This window comes from Onychomys torridus, chromosome 1 (genome assembly GCF_903995425.1).
Source record: "Onychomys torridus chromosome 1, mOncTor1.1, whole genome shotgun sequence".
In the NCBI taxonomy this organism is placed as follows: Eukaryota; Metazoa; Chordata; class Mammalia; order Rodentia; family Cricetidae; genus Onychomys; species Onychomys torridus.
The window spans coordinates 153180723-153207588 of record NC_050443.1 but is presented as its reverse complement, the minus strand read 5'-3'; the positions used below and the strand labels follow the sequence as shown (position 1 = coordinate 153207588).

At 43.4% G+C, this 26866-nt stretch overlaps 1 protein-coding gene across 3 annotated transcripts in view; it reads left to right on the top strand.

The window, feature by feature from the left end:
* Pank1 (pantothenate kinase 1) overlaps positions 1–26866 on the top strand; it is a 66532-nt gene that overhangs the window by 29094 nt on the left and 10572 nt on the right. For 2 of the 3 annotated variants that reach the window (XM_036167115.1, XM_036167128.1), the window contains exons 2-4: positions 7861–8213; positions 21052–21305; positions 26563–26739. In XM_036167115.1, the coding sequence (XP_036023008.1) occupies positions 7861–8213; positions 21052–21305; positions 26563–26739 (784 nt within the window). The remainder of the gene's footprint in view (positions 1–7860; positions 8214–21051; positions 21306–26562; positions 26740–26866) is intronic. The other variant, XM_036167123.1, reaches the window with a different exon arrangement.

Below are 26866 nucleotides of genomic sequence, written 5' to 3'. Positions count from 1 at the left end.
TATGGGGGCCACTTACATTCAGTCTACCACATATATCAAAACACAAGTTCTAGCTTGAGTGACAGCATAGCTCTAAGCCTGATGGCTTAAATTCAAGACCCAGGACTCCCATGGTGGAAGGAGAGAACTGACTCTACAAGTTGTCTTCTGACCTACACAAACATACTAATAAATAAATGTGTTAAATTTATTTTAAATTTAAAAAGACAATTGGCTGCAGAGGTGACTCTGGTTAAGCGAGTATATTGGGCTTCCGGATGACTCATGTTCAGTTCTCAACAGCCACATCACATCTGCCTGTAACTTCAGCTTCAAGGGATCCTATGCTCTCATTCACACAGGATTAAAAATAAGATACATTTTTTCAAAGGCAAGTCCACTGAAGGGTGACAGGGAGTCCACTGTGGCCCATCATCACTCTGAGACCCAGATGGCAGAGCAATCTAAGTTTGTTTTGGCAAAGGGCCCTGCAGTTTCCAGCCATCCATGCTCTGGAAAGAACACACACTCACAACTCAGTAGCCTGATTAGGAACATGGCCCAAGTCAGTTATCAAATAGCAGAGGTTGCTATCTGACCTCATTGGTCCTAAAAGGGAAAGACCAGAATTATCTGGTCAGTAGTACAAGCATGCTCTTCTGATGACCAGATATTTGTCTTGCAGATGAATACATCCAAATCTTCTTCAAAGGAAACTGTTCCAGTGTCCTGGGCTAGTCTCAGCGTCCAGATGATGCATATTATTTAGGGCTCTAAATTAGGTGATACAAAATAATTTCTAAATCAACTTGGGTGTGATCCCTATTGATTTAGATCCGTGGCTCTCAACCTTCCTCATGTTGCAACCCTTTCATAGAGTTCCTCATGTTGTGGTGACCTCCCCAACCATAAAATTATTTTCATTGCTACTTCATAACTCTAATTTTTCAACCACTATGAATTGTAATGTAAATACCTGTGTTTTTCTGTGGCCTTAGGCAACCCCAGTAAAAGGGCCACTCAAACCCCCAGGGGTCAGGACCCACAGGTTGAGAACTGCTGATTTAGAGCCTTCTGGATGAAAGACAAACTATTTGTTTCCCCTGCTCCTCCCATTGTATACTAATGTAGCAAAACAAAGACTGGAAAATCGCGTACACACTGCTGTGCTTTTTAAAACAGAGTGGATAGAGTCACACAACAGCCACACTCCAAAATACAAAAAGGATTCTGCAGTCCAATGGGATGCTCTGCCCTGAGGTGGAGAATGTCCCTTTGGGGCCTTGAGGGGGAGCTTTGCCTCTGAGTTTCCTCTGTTCTCCTCAGCTCTACCACTGGTAGTTCTCCCTTTGAAGTCACATGGGTTAGATCACAGTTGCCAGGGGCTGCTGTTTTGAACTAAGTGCCATCAGAGGCTGACGCTCACCTGAAACTATTTATTATCTTCCAAGAAATCTGGATTAGAGAAATAATAGCCAAATTTTCCAACCAGGCCAGCAGGATGGTTCGGGGACAACCACCAGCCTCACAAGCCTGGGGCCCCAAGGTGTTCTCTGACCTCTACACGCTCACACACATAGACACACACAACCATAAATAATAAGAAACAGAACAAGTTGAACTGACAAGTTAGCGATTCCCTTCTGCCTTTCCACCCAAGGAACAACCTGAAGTAACCTTGTGGTGAGCTATTAGTCATTTTGTTGTTCTGTCTCCCTGGTCCTGTCCTGGTCTGGAAATGGCCAGTCTACTCTTTGCTGTTCTGTTTCTGGTTTCTTTAGACTTTCTCTATAAATACAACTTTCTTCGCTTTGGCTACCAAGATCTTGTCACTTTGGACCTCCCTGCAGCAGATCCCCAGGGTTTCTCTGACACCCTCCTTCCTTGGGTTTGCTGTGTGACATGCAATTTTTGCTTCTTCCAAGCCAGTCTATTGACTTAATGGATGCTATTTTGAATCAGACTGGCTTTGCTGCTAGATGGCATTATAAGCTTTTCCCTTGAGCTATTCTTATCCAAGGGCTGAACTAAAACAACCCCCCCCCTTAACTCAGAGGTTCTCGACCTGTGGGTTGTGACCCCTGGTGGGGGATTGAATGCCCTTTCACAGGGTTCACCTAAGACCATTGGAAAACAGATATTTACATTACAGTTATGAAGTAGCAACGAAAATCACTTTATGGTTGGGGGTCACCACAACACGAGGAACTGTAGTAAAGGGTCACAGCATCAGGAAGGTTGAGGACCACTGCTCTAACTCATCTTGCTGTGTACATTGTACCTTCAGTGTTAACAGTGAGGATGACAGCAGTTCTCCTCACTGAAGAATGAGGCGGCAAGTGTGGAGTGCCAATCGACCTTTTTCAGGAAGAGGCTTTTTCAGTTTTGGTTTTCATCGGGTGGGTGGTTTTCCCCTGCTCTACAGGTCTGACTCTTAGCCACTAGCAAGACAGGCATCTATCTTTATTATTTGAAGAAGGTGTATCATCAAATCGCTTTTCCTTCTTCAAATAAAACTGGCACAAGTTGCTCATGCCCAGAGGCATCTTTACCCTACGGAAAGTTACTCCTTGACCTAGAGGTAAATGTGGCCCAACGTGTGTGCACCATTCTTCTTAAAAATTGTGTCCTTAAACTGAGCATGCTCAAGAATATGCTCACCCCCCCTAAAGTAGTTTGCTTAGAGAGGGGCATTATTTCTTGTTGATTTCTTTCTAAAGTGATGTTTTGTTTTTGTTGTTTTGAGGCTGGCGGTGAATTTCTGGCCCTCTACCTCCACCCCCTGAGTGTTGGGATTCCAGGCGTGGGCTACCACACGTTTGTTTCCACTCTCATTGCTTGGCATGCCTGTGACGGCTTTTCCTTCCACGGAGTGCAGTTATCGACCCCACCCTCAGTGCTTTTTGCTGTTAAACCAGGAAATTATTTTCTGACTTTGTCCTCGCCCACTTTTACAGCCAGTGGTGGCACAAAAGAGCCAACACCTGCTGCTGCCGTTTGACTTCCAGGTCTCATGCTTCAGATAGACGTGTTAGTTATCTGCCATTCAGATCATCACAGAAAATTGTTTTACCAATCTTTGCCAGTCTCTCAGATCTGCTTCTCACTCTTTGGGGCCCATTCTCTCGCCTCACCGTGTTATAACACTGGAGCTGTTAGTGGGTGACGGCAGGCCAGGTCCCATTGCAGCAACTCATAATACCCAACTCTCCCTGGGTTTGTTTGCCTTTCGGGGAGTTGGGGGGGGGGCGTGAGAGGGAGTTGTTGTTGTTTTGTTTGTTTCGAGACAGGTTTCTCTGTGTAACCACTCTGGCTGTCCTGGAACTCACTATGCAGACTAGGTTGGTCTTGAACTCACAGAGATCTGTTTGCCTCTGCCTCCCAAGTGCTGGATTAAAGGCGTGCTCCACCACGGCCTGGCTCAACTCTCCCTGCTATTAAAGAGCAGAGGTTTATTTATATATGCTGTCAAAGGGTAGAATCACAACTGTTGAGATTATTGGTTTTTTAATTTATTTATTTCTTTTTTTTTTCAGAGCTGAGGACTAAACCCAGGGCCTTGCATTTGCTAGGCAAGAGCTCTACCACTGAGCTAAATCCCCAACCCAATTTATTTATTTCACACCAGGGTGTTTATGTACATGTCAGGGTGCACATGTGAGGTCTGAGGTCAATTTTCTTTTTTACTGTGTGGGTTCCAGGGATCTACTTCAGGTTTAGCAGCAGACACCTTCATCCAGTGAGTCTTCTCCCCAATCCCAAGGTTATTGGGCTTAATTGGCTTTATTTTCAATTTTAAAATCTAGCAGTTTCCAGTGGGCCAACCAGAGGTGTTTGGTATAGACAGAAAAGGCCTTGAAAGCAGATACAATAAAATGTAAATAAATATGTCATTTCCTTTATGGCAGAGAAAAGGTAACAGAACAGAAAAATAATTGATAGCATCAAGTTGTTTCTTTCGTTGATGTTTTGTTTTGTTTTTGTTTTCTGGGGGGGGGGGGGAGCTCACGCATAACCCTAGCCATCCTAGAACTCACTGCAGCCTAAGCTGCACATCCTAGAACTCACTGTGCAGCCTAAGCTGCACATCCTAGAACTCACTGTGTAGCCTAAGCTGGCCTACAACTTGTAGCAGTCCTCCTGCCTCAGCATACAAGGTGAGAATTATAGATAGGAGCCACTACTCAGAGCTAGGTTACTTCTTGGTGTCAGGATTAGGCAGGAGGAGCTCCAGTGTCATGCTAGTGAGAAGCTGGCTTGTTTGGGGTGGGGCACAATTCCTGGTATTTTTCTAATCCAGATTTTTCAGGAGGTCAGGCCAATAGTTTAGTTCCAGATGGGTGTGAATGACTCCACGTAGATTGTTAGCTTGGTCTTTTGGGGGGTGGGGGAAGTGCTTAGTCCAAACAGTGACCTCCTGTCATTTTTATTTAACACTTGTTTATGGAAGTGTTCTTGTGAAATTTGAACATGGTCTCCTATTGTTGATGACTCTGGTTTATTTATTTTCAACGTCCTCTTCCTCCTGGGGATTTAGCCCAGGGCCTTGCACATGTCACATAAACTACTTACTGCTGAGTATATCAGCCCTTTGTTTTTGTTTTTGTTATAACATCTGGTTTGGGAAGGAGGGTAAAGGGTGAGTGCTAGCATTCTGCGTCTAGAATGGGCATGGCTTCTGGTAGGCACAGTAGTTCAGCTGAATTTACCCAGGTATCTGGGCATCCATCTGTGGCATGTGTGGGGCATTGGTGGCTGCCCAGGACGTTCTTCCTTTTCCTTCCTCTTCTCTCCTATCGTCATTGACAGTGTGGCTGTAAGGGGAAGCATAGGTTTAAGCAGATCTAGACATCAGGAGGATGAGTGCCCTTATACACATGCCTAGAGAAGCGTTGTTGTGTGAGCAGAAGAGCATTGCTAGGTTCATGATGGTAGAAAATGAAAGGCAGGCATGGAGACCAGCCAGACAGCTACAAGGAGTCTGAGGCAGGAGGCTCAGAAGTTTCAGATCAGCCTGGGCTATAGGATAAGACCTTATCTCAACCACCCATCCTCGAACAATAATAAAAAGATGTGAAATAGCTAAATAAAACCAGTTTCTTCTCTCTCTCTCCTCTCCTGTCACCCACTTGCCATTGTCCTAGGGGTAGAACCTAGGGCCTTTCTTGTTCGTTCTAGGTCTGTGCCGTGCTCATGAGCTACACAGCCTCAGTCTCCCCTTCCTGACTCCTTCTCCTCCATCTCTAGGTCCTAAAACAATTTGCATTCCTGCTTAAATGAACACAGTCCTTCCAACCTTTATTCTCTTTTACCTTAGCCCAAACTGCACATAAAACATCATACTAAATTTTCGTAACACTACACCTTCTTCCGGTTCTTTTGACGCCTTGCCAACAAAAGCTTTGAAATGGCTCAAAGGCAATTAAGACTTCTAAATAACTTGCAGGATGTTCAGGAATCTCTCGCTGTGCTTTGAAGAGTCAGGCACTTTCAGTTGCCTGTGCTTAGCAAGATTTAACCAAACAGAAGGTTATGAGGGGGCTCTTCCTCCTGGAAGTCAGTACCTGTTGCTGGGCCAGCAGTGGGTTCCTGACGTAGCACCAGAGCTGATGTCGTTTCTGATTCCCACTGTTGCTGAGTTCTTTCAACTGCTGCATGCACTGAAAGTTGCCAGGATGCATAGAGTCTCATTCCCTCTGTTTAGCCTCTGCCCGTGTCTCCTCTCCTCCTGCTGTCTCTGTCATCTCAGCAGATCCGAGGTCTCCTGTACCTTTATGCAGGCTCACATCCGTAAACACAAGGGCCGGATTTCTCTCATCCTTCCTCTTTTTTTCCCCTCTCTTTTTCTTTTTCAAAACCAAGTGGAAAAGGCTGAGGATGTAGCTCATTTGGTAGAGTGCTTGCCTAGTATGCATGAGGATCTGGGTTCAATCTCCAGCACCCCATAAATGGAGCATGAGGGCATGTTCCTGTAACCCCAGAACTGAGGAAGTGGAAGCTGGACCGTCAGGAAGTTCAAGGTGATCCTTGGATACACGTTGAGTTTGAGGCCAGCCTGAGCTACATAAGACCCTGTCTCAAAACAAAAAGCAAATACAAAGGAGATAAACAGCTGTACTTGTCTGAGTGTACATTGCCTTGATCTTTTGCTTTTCTCAATAATGGAAATTTGGGCAAACTAATTCCAATGCGATCATGTTTAGTGTCCTCAGTTTAGATGTCATACTCTTTCTTTCTTTGTTAAAGGACATACGCTTTGTTTATAGTTTGTTTTAATAGTTGTGTTAATTTGGTCATTCTATTTTTAAGATTTACTTTTATTATTTTTAAATTAATGTGCATATTTGTCTGTGTGTGCACATGTGTGCTTGAGGAGGCCAGAGGTGTTGGGTCCCTCAGGAGCTGGGGTTATAGGCAGTTGTGAGTCACCCAGCATAGGGGCTGGGAACTGGAGAAGAGCAGCATGTGCAGTTAACCCCTCCCTGAGCATCTGTGCATTCAACAGGCTGACACGTACTCCTCAAATACTTAGAGATTTTATGTTGTTGAGGCAGGTCTCATTCTGTAGCTCAGGCTGCCTGAAATTCAAAACAGACAATCTTCTGTCTCAACTTCCTGGAGGCTAGGATTACAGACATTTACAGACATGTCCCACACCTGGCTTGGGGGTCTTTTTTCTTTTCCTAATGTACTTTAAGGACTGTTGGCTTGTTTGTTTGTTTGTTTGTTTGTTTGTTTGTTTTTTGAGACAGAGTCTCTACATAGCTTCTGCTGTCCTTTAACTCACTATGTAGACAAGAGTGACTCAGAAAGATCCACCTGCCTCAGCCTCTATCTGGCTACTTTTAGTTTTAACATAGGTTGCCAGAACTTCTGCAAAACTGTTATCCTCAAAATGCTGCAGAAGACCACCCCACTCCCCTCTTCCTTCTTGATGGGATTTCTGTCCCAGAGTAGCCTTCACTCCCAGTAGCCCAGGATAACCTTGAACCTCTGAGCCTCCCTGCAAGGTCCGTGTCACTCTGCTAGTGTATGTGATGCTAGGATCAAGCGTAGGGCTCCATGTTTGGTAGACAAGCACTTCACCGACTGAGACACAGCTGAGCTCTGTGCTTCTAGAGTATTGGGGAAATTACTGTTTACCAGCTGTTGAATGGGTATCTGAATCCTAAATGAAACAACTGTGAGATTTAGGAAAGATTTTGTGTACAGGGATGTTTTCCTTCCTCACTTTTCTTCCCTCAACCCCGTGAAGAGAAAACAGGTGGCTCTGGCACCAGGAAAGGACCTTTACTAGATCCCAACATTCTCAGTTCGATGAGGGTTTAGAGAGATCATCTGCAGGGCTGGAACAAAAGAAAAGTGTCAAAGAAGCTTTTTGTTCCTGGACTCAGTCTGTCTTGTCTCTCCTCCCTGCCTGCCTCTCCCCTCTTCTCCTCGCCTCTGAGACTGAGTCTCACTCTATAGCTCAGACTGACCTTCAACTTGCAATCCACCTGCCTCAGCTCCTGTGTGCTAGTATGTACCACCATGCCTGGCTTAGGAACTCATCCACTAATTTGCCTAAGAGTCTATAAAATAACACTTAGAGTATGATGTGTGCAAAAGAAAAAAATGTCTTTAAACATTAGAATAGCACTGGGCTTGGCAGGGTGCCTGAGTTCCAAAAGTACAACTGAGGCTGGTTTCTGATTCTGCAGAATCCTGTGCCATCTCTCTGAGTGCCTGTGAACAGCTGTGGGTGCCATGGCAACTCTGTCTCTCTGCACCTCATTTTAGATTCGTATAGTTGACCTATAGGACAGTTAATGGTGAATGCATTTCCTCATCGACTGCCCAAACACTGAGCCTGCAACCTCATTCTTTTCTCTCTGTCCCCAGCATTCCCGTGGTTTGGTATGGATATTGGCGGAACCCTGGTTAAGTTGGTTTACTTTGAACCAAAGGATATCACGGCAGAAGAAGAGCAGGAAGAAGTGGAGAACCTGAAGAGCATCCGGAAGTATTTGACTTCTAATACTGCCTATGGCAAAACTGGGATCCGAGATGTCCACCTGGAACTAAAAAACCTGACCATGTGTGGGCGCAAGGGGAACCTGCACTTCATCCGCTTTCCGACCTGTGCCATGCACATGTTCATCCAGATGGGCAGCGAGAAGAACTTCTCCAGCCTCCACACCACCCTCTGTGCCACGGGAGGTGGGGCTTTCAAGTTTGAGGAGGACTTCAGAATGGTAGGTTGGGCTTGCCCTTGTTAGAACAGCCAAGCCTCTCACATGACCACAGTCTAGGCATGCTAAGAGCTAGACCGTTAACCTTGGGACTTGGACTTGTCTGTGCTGTGGTTTCCTCACCTATATGAGAACAAATCCGTGACCTGTTTCACAGGGCTGTTCCAAGAAGGGTTCAGTGAGGAAATGTGTACCTGGCTCTGACTGAGTACTCAACATCTGTCATCATCATTACTTCTGTGGCACAGGCTGGTCTCGAACTCACTAGGTAGCCAAAGATAACTCGAACATCTGATTCTCTCTCCAATTCCTGGGCTTACAGTCATATGCTGCCACGATGGTTTCTATGTTGCTGGGATTGAATAGTTACTGCTGTGTCATATGTAGAGATAAGATGATATACATCACCTTCAGATACACATAGCTCAGTTATTACTGGGTTTTCCACAGACTCTTGCTACATAATCATGAGGCCAGTTCTATGGATATATAGGCTAAGACCCACAGGAAGAATTTCTACACATCTAACTAAAAATGATCGCATCTTTCTACCCATTTGTGCTCATCCATGTCTCCGTTTTGTGAATGCCATTCCGAAGTTTCTTTTATAAAACTAAAATCCTTGGCTGGCCATGATGGTGCATGCCTGTGGTCCTAGCACTTGGGATGTAGAGACTGAAGGACCAAGGCTAGCCACTCGACCTCAAAAATCAAAACAAACCAAAAAACCCCACACTGAAAACATCTTCACTATTATTTACAACTGAATTCCTTCATCATTGAATATCATTTTAAGGTGTCCAGTGCTGAGTATTAGATATGGAGAAGTAACATTCAGCCCAGATTCCCCCTCTGTTAGGCAACCCCTTAACATCTGTGTTCTAATTTCTCCATCTCGTCAGTCAAGACAGTAAGCTCTCTACTGACTAGGTGAGCATAAAAGTAAGGAACAAGTGTAAGTCTGTCTCGTGCTTGAACATAGGGGAAGGAAAGGTTAGAGGATGTTAGGATTGATCATCTCACAAAGTGGAAAACCCAGTGAGATGCGTCGTCAAATGTACTGTTCCAAGCCTGCAATGCAGACTCCTGCATTTTTTTTTTTTTTTGGTCACAGAACAAATGTAATTGAGTCTTGGTAGAAAAGTCTGTGATCATTGCGTGATGAATGATCATGTTATTCATGCATGGCATTTAAAAAAGCTGGAAGATGCAAATTTTGTCATCAAAAGGGATACGTTTTACTCCACTGATCTCAGTGAGTAGTATTTTGGGGGTGGGTGGGATGCTGCTGATAAAATCCAGGGCTCAGGCTTGCAGTGCACGAGCTGAACAAACCGAACCTTTAGTGGGAACTTCCTAGAGAACCTGGCAGCGGTCCTACAGCACTAACCTGGGTGAGACAGATTAGCTCCAGGTTTTAACCACCTTCTTCTGTGTCATTCTAACCTACACAGCTGTAGAATGTGACATGGCCCACTGACTTCAATGACTCATGGGTGGGGTTCTCTTCCCCACCAAAGGGACGCAGTAACCCAACGGTTTTGAAATAAAAAAGTTAAGGAGCGTGGATGTGAGAACTTAAGTCCATGATGGGATGGGGGTGGGGGTTAAACCTGAATTCTAGTTCTGTTTCTGCCTTTACCTGCTTGGTAGCTTTTGCTGAAACATGTTTCTGCTGTGGGCCTCAATTTCATCATCTGCAAACAATGGCGGCAATGTGGGGGGAGGGGAAGGGCACCGGGGACAAAAGAACTGGAAGTGATAATAGCATTCTGACACTGTGTGAAGAAACTAAAGCTTTCAGGCCCTTAAGAGACTTTTGTGTAGTAATGCCTGCTGGGTAAGATCTGGTCTTGAACCCCTGTTTTAATTCAGAAGGAGAGCTGCCTTTGTGTGGGAGTGGGATCAGTTCCTTAAGCCTTCCATTCCAGTACATGCTAACTTCTCTGTGCACTGGAGAGCCTGAGGTGAACCAAGATGGCCTGATGGATTTATGCAACCTCTGCCATGCCTCCATCCCTCCTCAGGGTGTACTCATGCCCTAGGAGAAGGAGTTACTCAATCTGTGTTGGCCATGAGCAAGTGCGTTTCTTAAGGTGCTGAACTGAGAAAGGTCATGTTGTCCTTCAGGCAGTTGCTTGGAGCCTAATGAACATACTAGAGCACATCTGGAGTTTTGGCTAAGCTGTTTGGTCAAGCTGTTTCCATGAGGTATTGGACCAGCGGCTGGCTGTCTTCTGTTTCCATGATAAGTCTTGGCCAATGTAAAGACAGAATTGAGAAAGATTTCTTCCTGTGTCCTGTCTGAATAAATGATGTTCTTGTATCCAAAGCTTGTGAGGATGGATAGGCTCTGCCACCTTCTTTCTGTGTGGCCATTCATCCACCTAACACATAGTTTATCCTGCCTCTCCTATGTGCTAAAATAGTGTTATGCACAAAACACATCTCTTGACCACCTTGTGGTCAGTGATCATGTAAGCAAGTGAATATTCAATATATTAAGTACATAGATGTTTTATATATATTAAAATGTGTGTGTGTGTGCGTGTGTGTGTGTGTGTGTGTGTGTGTGTGTGTGTGTGTGTGTGTGTGTGTGAAATGAAGGAGAAAGAGAGGTAAAGTAAGGATGGAGAGTGTTGGGAGGGTCCTGGGATGTGATAAGGCAACATTGAAACAGAAACCTGGAGAAGTAATAAATACTAGGCCATGCAGATATTTTAGGCAAATGGATTAGAAAGTGTTAAGGCACATAGGTGTCCAGAGTCCAAGCTCATAGGTGTTGTAGTATAGAAAGCTGAAGACTTAGGAAGATTCAATATATAATCTAGGATAGCAATTTTCAACCTATAAGTGGAGACTCCCACAGGGTCACATGTTAGATATCCTGTATATCAGATACTTACATTACATTTCATAACAGCAGCAAAATTACAGTTATGAAGTAGCAATGAAATAATTTTATGGTTGGGGGGATCACCGCAACATTAGGAACTATATTAAAGGGTCTCAGCATTTGGAAGGGTGAGAACCACAGCTCTAGGGGCTACGTGGATACCATAAATTATAGGTTAAGCATACTTGCTACTCATTCATGAGGACCAACGTGTGGATCTGAGCACCCACACTAGGCAGCACACAACCAATTGTAACTCCAGATCCAGGAAATCCAACACTGTCTTCTGGCCATCCGATGGGCGCGCGCGCACGCACACACACACACACACACACACACACACACGAACACACACGAACATACACGAACACACAGATACATACAGAAATAAAGTAAGAAAAGATATATACTACTCTCTGTATTAAACAGTTGGCCCAACAATAAAGCATATGTGTGTGAAATCATGGTATTGTACAGAATCACTGCATTTGGAGTTTCAGAACTCGAGTGTCAGGCCCAAGTGGAAAATCTTCAGCACACTCTGAATAGTTAGCACTTGTTAGGTGTGAGGACTGCATCCTAGATATATTTAGCAAATGCACTTACATTTTTAGGAAGTGTTAGATGTTCTCTCTCCAAATTAGAATAACCAGAAAAGACTGTAACTGGTGAGATAGTCATTAAATTAGGCTCTTCTATAGGATAATTTTGATTGAACAAGGCTCTATTTCAGTTTTATTTCTGTTTCATAGAGTCTCTTAATTTTAATTCAAAATTTTTATTATTTTTTACCTTTCTTTTATGTGTATGGGTGTTTTGCCTGCATGTATGTCTATGTACCAGTGTCTATGGAGGCCAGAAGAGAGTGTCAGATCCTCTGGGACTTAAATTACAAACAATTGTGAGCCACCATATGGGGTCTGGGAATCAAATCTGGGTCATCTGGAAGAGCAGCTGGTGCTTTTAACACTGAACCATTCCTCCGGCCCCTATATGTTTTTTTTATTTAACATTTAAGATCATGGTCCTAACAAAGCTTCTTATTTGAGCCAGGATCTTACAGTGTAGCCCTAACTCTTAATCCTCCTGCCTCTGCCTCCCAGGTGCTGGGATTGCAAGCATGTGTCACTATTTCTGACTTCAAGTCAATTCATGATTGGTATGTATTTGTTTCTAAATTAATGATGTAGCAAGCTGGAACACAAAACCTAGTCTAATGTTAAGTGGGGACCGGTGAGATGGTAAAGATGCTTGTCAACACACCTGGCAGCCTGAGTTCGGTCCCCAGGATCCTAATGGTAGAAGGAGAGAACCAACTCTTGTACATTGTCCTTTTATCTCCACATACACTGTGGCACCCCCCCCCCTAAATAAATTAAATTAATGTTAGGTGGTACATGCCACTGATAAGCCAATGAAAAATTCCACTATTTAAACATGACACTCCATATGATAAATCCTGCTTATTTATAACAACATGAAGCAATGTAGATTACAGTTAGTTTTGTGGCAGGATGTTTTATCTGCTAATTCTAATGTTTCATTCCTGCCATGCTTCTTCATAGTTTACTTAACTTTGGCAAGAATATTCGTAATGCAGCATAGTCTCAGCAACAGAAAATATTTATAGAGGGAAAAGTCCACATCTATATAGGAGGACACATGCGAGTTTTATTCACCCTAAGGCTGACCTTAGTAGGCATTAGAAAATATTCTTTGGCCGGGAGGTGGTGGTGCACACCTAAAATCCCAGCACTCAGGAAGCAGAGGCAGGCGGACCTCTGTGAGTTCGAAAGTCAGCCTGGTCTACAGAGTGAGTTCAGGACAGCCAGGGCAACACAGAAAAATTCCTGTCTCGGAAAAAAACAAACAAACAATAACAACCGAAAAGATATTCTTTTAATTGTTTATTTTAAAAAAATCTGTGGGTCTATGCTTTGAATAGGATATGATAATAGTCTTTGGCTGAGTGAGGTCAGGGGAAAGGTGCTCTTATTATATGAGTTTCAGTGTTCAGACTTCCCCCAGGAGGTCTGGGGAGATTCCTCAGCAGGCAGAGTGCTTACTGAGCAAACACAAGGTACTGAATTCATCTTCTCGGCTCCTGTATAAGAAAAGCAGGTGTGGCTGCACATATCTGTAACCCCAGCCGTGGGTGGGAGCGTCAGAGGCAGGAGGATTGCTGAGGCTGGCTGGCTCTCAGCCTAGCCACAAGGTGGTAGACTCCAGACTCGGTGAGCGAATCAAGTGGAGAATGATAGGAGGCACCCTATGTCCTTTTCAAGTCTGTACACACGTTCATACTTCACACCCCGGCACACATGTGTCCAACAAGCATGTACCTTCATCATACACACATACACAAGGGAAAAACAAAAAGAAAAAATCTCGGAAGAGTGTGAAAAGCTAGGTGGAAAATCATGAGAAAAGGGTAAAGTTAAATAATTTGAACACATGAACTCCCTTGTCTAAGTGAACCATTTAATCATATTTATTAGTTGCCGGGCGGTGGTGGCACACACCTTTAATCTCAGCACTCAGGAGGCAGAGGCAGGCGGATCTCTGTGAGTGTTGGAGGCCAGCCTGGGCTACAGAGCAAGTTCCAGGACAGGCTCCAAAGCTACAGAGAAACCCTGTCTCAAAAACAAAACAAAACAAAACATTCATCTGTCTCAGGTTTCTGTTAGGTCTCTCTTGTGAACAGAAAAAGAATCCTGACGATTATAATTTGTAATTCAGAATTAATGTGCAATTGCTTTGGGCTTGATAACCTTTTCTGTCATAACTTGCCTCATGGAGCTAGTGTCCTTAAAAGTGTGCTGGAAGGGAAGTGAATTATATATCTGTGTCTGTTGTGGTGGGGACCCAACTGTAATCGCAGCACTAGAGAGGCAGAGGCAGAGAGGCAGGCGGATCTCTGTGAGTTCAAGGCCAGCGTGGATAATACAAGTAGTTCTAGGACAGTCAAGGCCACATAGTGAAACCCCATCTCAAAACAAAACAAAATTAAAAAAAAAAAATCCAAAAATAAAAGAGGAAAGAAAACAACAAAAACATGAATTTGTACTTTACTCATTAAAAAAAATAATAATTTGGCATGTCTTTTCTCTGCTGTAGTTGAGTGATACAGAACTGGCTGGGGTCAGATCAAGGGAGCATGTGTGTCATGTCTGTGATGGTATACTCCTGTGTGTGTGGGTGCACTTGAGGCCAGAGGAGGGTATCGAGTACTCTCTATCCATCCTCTTTTTCCTTTGGGACAGGGTCTTTCCTAAACCTGGAGCTAACAAGCCCCACAGTGATCCTCCTGTCTCTGCCCACTCAGTGCTGGGATAACAGGGATGCACAGGACCATACCCCTCTTTGTTACTTGGGTGCTGAGAGCTGAACTCCGCAGCAAGCACCCTTAAACACTGAGCCACCTCTCCAGCCCCTTCACTAGTTATTGTTGACAAACTAACCTGAAACAACAAGGAAGCTGGGCGGCCGTAGCGTACGCCTTTAATCCCAGCACTCGAGAGGCAGAGGCAGGCACATCTCTGTGAGTTCAAGGCCAGCCTGGTCTCAGAGCAAGATCCAGGACAGCTAGGGCTGTTACAGAGAGAAACCTTGTCTTCAAAAAAAAAAAAAACAAAAAACAACAAAAAAAGACAACAAGGAAGTCCTCTTGCAAATGAGCCTGCTTGTATTTAGCATACAATATTAGCACCTATGGAATCTTTGCCCTCTAAAATTTGGTCATCAGAAGGAAATAATGTTTCCAAAGTATTTTAACTCAAGAGTAGACTGGAGTTGTGTTATTTTTTAAGTAGCACTAGAGATTGAAGCCGGGGCCCACCTGTGCTAAGCCAGTGTTCTACCACTGAACTGTATCCCCAGGCAGAACATGCGTTCTTTTACTGGTCGTGAGTAGTCTTTAAGGTGCTTTTGTGCAGCCATCTCACGTGACTCTTGCCAACAGCCCTTCCAGTCAGGCTGGACAGGTACTCTTAGGAGAGAGTGTGCCGTTTTATCAAATACCTGTGCTGGAGTGTGGTGATGGACTCATCACTCCACTTCAGCTAAGCTACCATGTTCCTCCTCCCACATCAGAGATCCTCAAGTGTCTCCCCGATACCAGCACCTTCAGGATGACCTTTTGAACCTCTCCGCTCATGACTCCTTGTTTCCCAAGAAAAAAGTTGTAACTTTTTAAATTTTAATATTCATTTGTTTGTTTATTTACTTATGTCTGTGGATGTTCTGTCTGTATTTATGTCTGTGTACCACATGTGTCCCTGGTGCCCTCAGAAGCTAGGAGAAGGTGCTGGATCTCCTGGAACTGGAGTTACAGATGATTGTGAGCTGCCCCGTGGGTGCTGGGAATGGAAGGAGCCTGGGGCTTTAGCAGTGAGTGCTCTGAACTGCTGAGTCATCTCTTAACTGCTGCGTCATCTCTCCAACCCCCAAGAAGTTTTTATACAATCCCAGGTATATAAGTGTGTAACATAGGTATTCAAATCAAACATTTAGTGAATTGACCATAAATCAATTCTATCTTTAAAGATTTGTTTTATTTTTAATTATGTGTATTTGCGTGTGGAAGGGGTTGGGTATGAGCATGTGAGTGCTGATACCTGTAGAGACTTGAGGACTCTAATCCCCAGGAGCCGGAGTTAGAAGCCATTGTGAACTGTGGGATGTGGATGCTTGGAACCATATTTGGGTCCTCTACAAGAGTAGTGCACACTGTTAAATAATGAGCCATCTCTCCAGCCATAACAAATTTATTTTAAAAACAATTATGTGGTATGCATATAATTTTTACCCTTATTAAAAATGAAGGCAAATTTGATACTGAGATGGATGTGCTTGTCTAGCTGCATAATGAATTAAATATTGGTTAGATATTTAATTGGTTGCATATAGTGAAGGACATAGAGCACCTTTAAATGTTTTCAGAACTGATATACTTTAGATAGTCATCAATGCTGAGATCACTTCTTTGCCTTATACCATGTAGTTCAGAATTCTGCCCCAATACCAAGCCAAGATTCACTTCACATTAAAAAATAAAAAAGAAACCTGCATTTATTTATGTGGTAGGGGGCAGGGTGTGCTGCAGTGCACTTGGGGAGTCACAGGGCAGTTTGCTGGATTCTCCTCCATCCCCCACCATGAATTAGGAATTTGCAAAATCCCTCAGACTCCCAAAGTGCTAAGAGTTGCAAGTATGAGGAACTGGAGCCCACTTTTACTGGCTTTAAAAGGCTCCTGGACACATACATCTCTTGCTCCCTCTGCATTTAGTGAAGATAGGTTGGGATTTTGCAATTGGCCTTGGTCAGACCTATTTATACCATGGGAATTAGTCAATGCTACAGACCAAGGATTTTGCTCCTAGAGCGGATTGTTGCTTTACACCTTGCTTAGTCTGCTATGTTCAAACCAGTGGAAGCTTCATGGCATGATTGCTGACTCTGATAGTTCAAATTTGTCATCATTCAAGGCCCATTTAAGATCAGGATTAGAACATATGCAGCCATGTGCTGCATACCAATGTTTGGTATTGAGGTCTGAGACAGGAGACCAGCCTAAACTACAAAGACAGAGCCTATCTATAAAAAATAAAGAAGTTCAAGGTCCAAAGATTATATTGTCTAGGAATGTTATACTGTCTTAGTTTGTGTAAGTACAGCCCATGCTATTTGCACAGTGATGAAATTGTCTAACAACACATTTCTCAGAATGTATCCTTTTAATTAAGCTATACATGACTGTTTTATTAGCCAACTTTTGGTTACTATAATAAAATGTCTCAGGCAATCAAACTTTATGAAGAAAGGTGTAGTTGGGCATAATGGTTCATGACTGTAAGTCCAGCACTTCTGAAGTGAGGCAGGAAGTTCAAGAATGCAAGGTCACCTAGTCTAGACTCTCTCTCTGTCTCTTTCTCTGTCTCTCTGGTCTCTGGAGACAGGGTTTCTCTGTGTAGACCAGGCTGACCTGTAACTCACTCTGTAGACCAGGCTGGCCTCAAACTCAGAAATCCTCCTGCCTCTGCCTCCCAAGTACTGGGATTAAAGCTGAGTGCCACCACTGCCTGGCTAGGCTCTCTCTTAAAGGAAGAAAAAAAAAATAAAGGTTTATTAGTTTTGGACCTTGAACTTTTTTATTTTTTATAGATAGGCTCTGTCTTTAGTTTAGGCTGGTCTCCTGTCTCAGTCTTCCCAAGGCCAGCATACCAGACTTTAAAAGTCCAACAGAATGATGACTTGGGTGTGGAGTGGACTCTCTTGGCAAGAGTGACTCAGAAAACTCAGTCAGCTTCTTTTTAGGGTAGGATGTGCCATTGACGGCCACTTGGGGAAAGTTCTACCAACTCATTACCACTCTGGCAACCATGCTCCGAATACATGCACTCTTGAGGGGAAAAAACAAAACAAAACAAAAACACAGTATCTAAACCATAGCAGCTATAAATAAATTGCTAAGAAAGGATAAAACACAGGTGTGTTTTCTTGGCTTACAATGTGCAAAATAAAAAACAGCTAGTTAGCTGCCAGTGTATAAACATTGAAAGGCTGGTACTCCATTGCCACATGGCTGAAGGTGAACTGTCGATGTGAACAGACTGTCTTGTTGACACAGTCCTCAGCATTCCGTTACCTTTAGCCAGTCGATGGCTCCTTTGTTTTCTTACCCTCCCCTTTGGTATCTCTGTCCCGACCACTTGTAGAAGGAAACTCCAGCCCATGGAAAGCATTTCTCGGTACCTGGAATCAGAAGGATAGGTTTTCGGCTTTCCCCAAAGTAAATTCAGCTGTACAGACAAACTGTAAAGCATCCTGAGTTTCAGATTTCCCGTTTGGAAATCTCATTTGCCCCTGGGAACCTCTTCTCCTTAGGGTCTTCTTCCTAAGGTCTCTATAAAAGTGACTCTTGTGTTTCCCTTTGTTTGGGGTTTTAATAACCTTAGGCTCCAAAAACACTAAAAAGAAGTATAGGAGAGATATGTGCTTCCTACTCATGCTGTATTTGGGGAAATCATTCTGAAGGGAAAGATGACATCACAGTGTTTCAGATCAAAGTTGTATGTGTTTAGTTCACTTCTCTTGACAGGCTTTTCTCCCCACGCCCCCAGGGGGTAGTTTCAGGGCACCAGATGGACAGATCGCCCATGTCCATATTTATGATGTTGGCTCTGGGAATGGCTGTCAATATTGTTGATGAGCCTGTGATTAATATTTAAGCAGGCGAACCTATGTTTTCAAGATTGGCTGATGAAATTGCCGCTTTTCAGCCTGGAGTGACCCATGAGGCGACAGCTTTCCCTGTTCATTTACTAAGTGTTTATTAAGCAGTGATTAAGGGCAGACTTTAGCACGGTGCCAAGGCACATCTGAGGTAAAACAAGACAATGACCAGAGCTGCCGGCTTCAGTTTATGGAACTACAGAAGACAGAGGACATAATATGTACCCCTCTTATGTCCCCCTATAGTTTTCCAGGCCTCAGGATAGTTCTAGACCCACAGCATTGCCCTCTAAAAATGTAAATTGTGTATCTCATTTAAAAGTTTCACTTGATAAAAGTGATGTTTTTGGAAACATTTATGGGATGCATTTGCTTTGGGTCACTTAGAATGCTTATTCCCACATATCAAGAATATTTCTGTCACCTCTCTGGAGACCTAGTCTAACTCTGCAGTGCAGGTTTAGATTCCATCGGTGTGTTAAATAGAAAAATCAGACGAATGACACAAAGTCACATTTCCTTGTGGCTGTTATGTGTATGTATTCGTGTTCTTGTCTGTGTGTGAGATGTATGGGTGGGGGAGCCATATTGCACACACTATTGCTCTTCACCGTATTTCCTGAGGCGAGGTCTCTTGCTAAACCTGGAGCTTACAGACTTAGTGAGGTTATCCAGCCAGCAAGCTCCAGTGAGGATTGTAAGGTTTGAAGCCATATGTCTAGATCTTTAACATGAGTGCTGGGGAACCCAAACTCCAGTCTTTACTGCCTGAACCATCTAGATCTAGCTTTTTATTAGCTTTAGCAGAATATCAAAATCTATCTAGCACTTGTGCAGGTTTTTTTTTTTTTTCCAGGCCCCATAAATAATAGAGGCAGATAAGATGAAAATAGTCACCATGAGATATTTGCTTAGTTGCCAGTGTGTCACTTGTGGAAATTTACCTAACTTATTTTAACCGCTGAGTAATGCTAATAGAACCTGTTTGTGTATTTTTGGTGGTGATAGTGTTTGTTTTTCTTGGTTATTATTATTATTATTATTATTATTATTATTATTATTATTATTATTTAAAAGCAGCTGAATAGCCAAGGCCAGTCTTAAACTCATGATGTTCCTATATCAACATCATCAGTGTTGGGATTACAGACATGTGCCACAAATCTAGCCTCATAGGGCTTTGGTTTTTTTGTTTGTTTGTTTTTTGTGTGTGTTTGTCTGTTTGTTTCTCTGTGTATGTGCGTGTATATGCATATGTGTGTGTGTGTGTGTGTGTGTGTGTGTGTGTGTGTGTGGAAATTAAATGGTATCTTTCTTCATTGGTTGCGTTTCATGCTGGTGATGGTTTAGTTTTAGGGTTTTTTTGCAGTCCTGGCGGTCGACCCAGGGCTGCATAAATGCTGTACAAGCATGCTACTGCTGAGCTACATCCCTAGTCCTTTGCTTTTTTTGTTTTTGTCCAGGGGAAATGATCACCACCTTGGAGCATAGGCAGTGATATTAGTTATTAAACTTTTGAGGATGTAGAGTGGCCACTAGCTGCTGCTCAGACCACCTACAGCCAGGTCTATTCCCCTTTTTCCTCTGTACCTAAAAGGTGGAGGGCGTTTGTCTGTTCATATTCACCTCCCTCCCACAGTGTCCCACTCCCTGCTTGCCTCTGGCTGACCTGCTTCCTTTCCAAAATAGTCTTCCTTTCTACCTTTATATCACACATAGTTCATCACCTTCTCTTTTTATCCCCAACAAGGGGAAGTTTTACCTCATAGATTTCTGAAAGGACGCTCCTGGGCCACTCCAGCTAGTAAGTCCTGTGTGTGTGGAGAGCGCTGTGCAGATAGTATGTGACTATCATGAAATCTTCACGGCAACACTGAGAAGCTAAATAACTTACCCCATATCATCTCAGTTAAGTAAGTTTTAGACGTAGAGTTCAAAGCCAGGTCCATCTGCTCTAGAGCCAAGTGTGGGAAGAGGCTTCGTGGGTTCCAGGGAATTCTGCTCCATCCATTCCCAGGCCTTTTGGACCCCATATTCTGTCAAGGATATGCAGGATTCTTGTTAGCTTCTCAATATTCGAATTCACTAACCTCTCTTGGCTATTGTAACAACTTACCACAAATTTGGTGGTTTACAACGACAGACATTCCTTCCATCAAAGTTCTTGAGGCCAGTGGCCCTTAGAGCATTGGCAACGACACAATCCTGTGGAGGCCACGGGGCATTTACACTGCTTGCCTTTCCTGGTGCCTGCTTGCTGTTGGCCTCCCATAGACCATGGTGCAACATTCAGATCTCTGCCGCCTTCTTCAGAAGCCTTAATCCTCTGGGCTTCTCACACCTTTCCTACATGTATTTCTTGTCATTGGAATTAGGATTCATCCAGACGACCTGCAATGATTTCTTCAAGTTTCACATCTGCTAAGATCTGTTTTCCAAATCAGACCACACTCACAGGTTCTCAGCATTAAGACAAGAAGAGCCCGTATTCAGACCATCAGTCACACAAGCTAATGGGTGCTTTCCCAAGAATCTGGCAAGCTCTTGTTCTTGTAGCACAGCTATTTTTCTGGCAGTGACTGTTGGTTTCACAATTTAGGGGTCCAAGAGTATTTCTTTGCTTTGAACATGAAGCTTACAGATAGCACACACTTCCTAGGCTCCTCCCAACATGGTCTGTGGCATCTAACAGGGTTCTGTTCTCTTGCAGATTGCGGACCTGCAGCTGCATAAGCTGGATGAACTGGACTGTTTGATTCAGGGCCTCCTTTACGTTGACTCGGTCGGCTTCAACGGCAAGCCAGAGTGTTACTATTTTGAAAACCCCACAAATCCTGAGTTGTGTCAAAAGAAGCCATACTGCCTTGATAACCCATACCCTATGTTGCTGGTTAACATGGGCTCAGGTGTCAGCATTCTAGCAGTGTACTCCAAGGACAACTACAAACGAGTTACTGGGACCAGGTAATCATGCTCTCGACTAGGAGAGCCTCTTTATGCTAAAACTCCACCTATTTCTTGATGAGCAGTACATAGTAAAAGATTGTTTACATTGGATATGTTTTTAAAAGAAATATGTTGGGCTCCTGTACTAACCACAAGGGTGTTTTATTGGATATTTGTTTTAGTTTCTTTTTTGGACACTTGTAGTTAAGGCTACCCTAAAGCTTTAGAGTATAAGCCCAGGCTAGCCTCGGACTCAAAGTTCTACCCCTGTCTCTTGAGTGCTGGGAGTTTAGGCATGAGCCACCATGACCAGTTTTTTGGATGAGGCAGTAGAGGAGTAGAGGATGATTCATGTAAAGGTTGATAACATACGGTCTTTGTCTGCTGGAGGTCCTGCTCTGGTGGAGAAGGGGGATGGTACACATCCTAACTAGGTGTACTGAGTGCTTAAGGGACCCCCAGGACTGCAAGCCTGATAGAAGACAGGTTGGGACAGGGATGGGAACTGGGGTGGTCAGAGATGCTTCAGAGAAACTTCCTCTGGGAACCTTCTTGGTGTTAAGACAGGAAAGATGGCTTGAAATAGTGTATCATTCCAACCATCAAAGAGACGTACAAGAAATGGTTTTCCAGCTCGGTGGTGGTGGCACAGGCCTTTAATCCCAGCACTCGGGAGGCAGAGCCAGGCGGATCTTTGTGAGTGAGATCCAGGAAAGGTGCAAAGCTACACAGAGAAACCCTGTCTTGAAAAACCAAAAAAAAAAAAAAAAAAGCAAAAATTTATGGGTTGGGGATTTAGCGCAAGGCCCTGGGTTCGATCCTCAGCTCCAAAAAAAGGAAAAAGAAAAAAGAAATGTTTTTTTTCTCTTTTCTTGTAAGCAAGGAGTGGATAGTCAGTAAGCTGGTAGGAATTTTGGAACGCAGGGCACAGGAACACAGCCCCATGACCCCAGTTGGTCAGAATACTTTGAGGATTTTTTTTTCCCATACATGCACTCTAAGACCCATGAAGGGCAAGCAGGCTCAGCTTCCAGTTAATGGAGAGCTCCACATGGCAAAAGGCTCTGTTGTCAAGTGTCATTAAGAAAGCCCACTATGAGCAACATTAAGCTGATTTGGAATGAAACATTCCTCCAACTTGCTAAACCACAAGCCCCGCCCCCCTTTTTTAGAGAGACTAAAAAGCACTGCTGCCACATAGATATGGTGTTGAAACCATTGTGCATGGCAAATGAAGGTGGCACACTACTTGTCTGGGCCCCAGAGTCCTCATTTCTGCCACGAAGGGTGTTATGGTTGCTTTCTTTGGGGTGGAGGGAGTGCGTTTGCAGTGCGTGAAACCTTTGCAGCAGCGCTCTTCACCGTGGGAGGAAGGATCTGTCCTTTTAGTGTATTTTTATGAATTGTGGTGGAACTGTGTGAATCAGTGTTCTCAGGAGAAAGTGATGTTACCCAGTGTCTGAAGAGATTTCTAGTTTTTACGGTTGGAGGTGGGACATACTATAAGCATGTAGCAGGTTAAAGTCAGGGATACTGATAAAATTCTGTAATTCATAGGAGAGCTCTTCCAACAGCAAAAGATACACGGAGTCCCAAATATCAATAGTGCTACAGTTGGGAAACCCAGGTGCATGCACACACTCCAGCTGAAGTCGGCACGGGCTCTGAACGTAGTATCTGTTATGCTTATAAACTGCTCCCAGATGCACACCTTTCCTGCTTTTTAATTTTCATTTTACTTACTATTATTCATTATTATTATGTAGCTCTGGCTGGCCAGGGATGCATTGTGTAAACCAGGGTGACCGGAAACTCACAGAGATCTACCTGTCTCTTCCTCCTGAGTGCTTGGGATTAAAGATGTGCACTATGATTCCTATAATGTGCACTGCATACATGCTTTCTTTGAGACTACAGTAGCTTACTTGCTTGCCCAGGAACAAACACGGATCCCATGGTCTCCTTAGGACCAGCAGGAGGATCAAGACACGAATACCTGAGCTAAGCAGGTCTTTCCTTAGAGAGTGCTTTCCTGGCAAAGGTGTAAGTTTTACAACAGCTACAGACTTCTTCTCCCAGGAGTCACTGAATTGGTAAATCTGCTCTCAAGGTAATAACAAGCTACACATTTTCCGTGGTTAGAAATACTTAACACTTTTGTTGAACCATTCACAATAGCTAATGAATGACGTCACAGATGCGTTCTCAGATGTGCTGACTCCAGGGATCTGTATCATCTTGAGAAGCTGTGATGGAGCTAATTGTGGGTGTGGCTTCTTCACAGATGGAATAATGCCTACAAACCCCAGATGTTGAGGAATACCCTTTATGATCCTCCTGCCTCAGTCTCCCAAGTGCTGGTATTACAGGTGTGTTAGAAAACGTCAGATGTAAACACTTAGGATCAGTGATGGGAACTAGTATATGGGACACACTTTGGGGACCATTGGTATTAAGCAAGCTCTCTACCACTGAGCTGCCTCAGTGAGGACCATTGATATAAGCAAATTGTGTAAACTTCAAGTATTGTTGCTTCTCTTATAAACTGAGAGTTGTAACTCCAGGTTTTTGTTCATTTTTTTTTTTTTCTTATATTTTCCCTGTAAGCATTTTGTTGTTGTTTTTTGGTAGATTTCATTTTGGACTTCATTTCATTTCATTTTTTGTTTTTTGAGGGAGTGTCTCACTATGAGGCCAAAACTAGCCTTGAATTTTCCACAAAATACATCAGCCATAGCCTTCCAAGTCCTGGGGTGTGTGGTGTGTGTGTGTGTGTGTGTGTGTGTGTGTGTGTGTGTGTGTATACACGTGTGTACTGGTACAAATACATGACAAGGTTTCTCACCGAACCTGGAAGCTCACCAGTTCTAGTAGGCCAGATGTGCTGGCCAGTGAATGTCAGGGATTCTCTTAGATCAAGTCTTCATACTCACACCCCAGGCTGGGAGCTGCACCAGTGTTTGTAAGACGCCATGTCATTTCATGACAGCCATTTTCTTCTACATGTTTTAAATGGTTGCTGTTGTGTACCTTCACTGCTTTCTAGATTGGGGACAATCATTTTTCCCTGTAGTGACACAAGTCCAGTTCTCAGTCTGAAAATTAGAAAGTACTGCAAAAGTACTTTCTAGGTAATGTTACCATGTGTAGGCTGTTAAAAGAAGAAAGTAATTCTGGAACTTAAGTGGAAGGAACAGTGCCTCTCCCTTGGTCATTCAGGAATTTACACTGATGCCCATCAATGTCCATTGCTCTGTAGGCATTGCCAATTCAATTACTAAAATGAGAAACTGAAGATTTCATCTCACTCTGCTGAATAATAATATCCAGTGCCCTTTTCTATCTATATAATTTTTCTCTGGTATACTGAGGACTTTTCTGCATGTCTGTGGAAACAGACAGATGTATCTGCTTGTGAGCAAGAACATTTCTCGACTAAATATGAAGGTTGAGGGTAATGACAAGTGCTCGAGACTCTTGGCTCTTCTGTGACCTTGCATTCCTCTCTCCTGTCAGCAGCACACCAGCTGTCCAGATGCATGCCTGCTTTCCCATCCAGCTTTTGATCTGGAATCACTCACCATTTTCTAGTCGTACCCCATTTCCAGTTACACCAACACATCAGTTGATGAGTTGCCTTCTTTCTAAGTCAGCCAGTCTCTTGAGTTGCCTACATCTGGAGTTGGTGGTTGAATGCCTTGATCAGGGTGGATGCCTAATGTTCAAAGAAGATTATCAGAGACAAAAACTGTCAAAGCTAAAAATGGGAACCAAGATTTTTTTTTTTTTTTTAAGTATACAGGGAGCAAACAAGAAAATGTCGGCAGCACACAAACCAACAAGTGTTCTCATTAAACACATTCATGTGGGGTTTGGTGTGTATATGAAGGTAGACTTTCTTTTTGTATGTGTGCCTATCTGTTTCCTTGTGATGCCAGACCCATGAGTTGGGTAGTTTTTGCTGGTGGTGCACATCAACACCTAAATGGCCCTTGGAAAAAGAACTCTTGAGTTGAAGGGTTTTTTTTTTTTTTCTTTTAGATCCAAAGTCTGAGACTATGATACAATTTTATTATGAAGACAATATGTAAAAGCTACGTCCTTGTCTATAATCTGGTATCTTCTTGGTAATTATTGATAATCAGTATAATTTGCCATACATTTCTTTTCTTCTTTAATCTCAACTTAATTTTCCCCCTTAGAATTAAAAGCTGGTGATCAAATGCAATTTTTTTTCCCAGAATTAGTGGCTCTTTGAAGCTTCAGAACCGATTGATATGAGCAGCAAGCTCTTCTCTATTTATCATGCATGGTAAATCAGAGAGAAGCCTTTGCCAGCAGTTGGGAACTAAAGTCCCCTTTCTTACCATGACTTCCCTAATGGTAGTTATTTCCCTGGATTGGGTTTTCATGACACCAGGTAGCTTGGATATTGATATCTAATTAATTTTATTCTCAACTACTATAATTATTTTCTAAGTTTGGCAGCAAGGTCTATTTTGGAACCATAACCTCCAAGACAGTGGAAAGCTTTGAAAGCATACTTCCAGCATTTGGAACCATTTTGTGACCTTTTTTTATTCTTACTAGTGGGTGGTATTTGGAAGTAAGCAAGACCCTTTCCTAAAGACTAGTAGAAAGCATTCTTTTATTAGGTAGATAGTAGTTTTACTCTCAAAGTTTCTGAGGTAGGATGAGATGATTACTGTAGAGAAGCAGGGTCAGGGAAGGCAGCCTTTTGGGGGACATGCTGGGACAGTCAGGAGCCAAGTTTGCCATCCCATGATTGGCTCTATAGTTGTGAACTATGCGCACACCATTTCTTTCCCGTGTACTTGCATTTAGTTGCACACGGTGTTCTAACACCAGCCGTTTCTTTGGCTATGTGCTGCTCTCAGACTCTCCAAACAGAACAAGCCATGGCTTGGCCCCTTTCGTAGGTGTGCAGACTGAATGAAGCATGTAGGCTAGCAGCTAGCTGAAGGTCTCACAACAGAAATCAGTGAGAGTCTTTCTCAGAGCTATTCTCAAATTCAGGGGCAAGTTTTTCTTGACATTTGATCTTAACCACTGCCCACTTTTCTTATCCAGTCTACCCTCGAGTTTTGTTCTGACTCCAGCACTTCGATTCAGATGCCCGCTGCTCTCCGACAAAGTGCTCCTTCGCTTTCCCGCGTTTTTCTGAACCCGCATAGTCTTGCTGTAGCTGGGGACTTGGATGGGCATATCACAAAGCAAAAATTAAAAAAAAAAAATCAACCTTATTGTCCTTCAGTCTTGGAGGCGGGACATTCCTAGGCCTGTGTTGCTTGCTGACTGGTTGTGAGACCTTTGAAGAAGCTCTGGAGATGGCAGCTAAAGGCGACAGCACCAATGTTGATAAGCTGGTGAAGGACATTTACGGAGGAGACTATGAACGATTTGGCCTTCAAGGATCTGCTGTAGCATCAAGGTAGAGACTAAGTGGCTAGGAGCTGTAGAGAATCCACACAAGGCAGGCTGTCCACCCTGGCCATTCATCTAGTTTTCTTTTTCTTTTTCTTTTTTTTAAAATAAATGCCAGCCTACCAGCCTGGTGT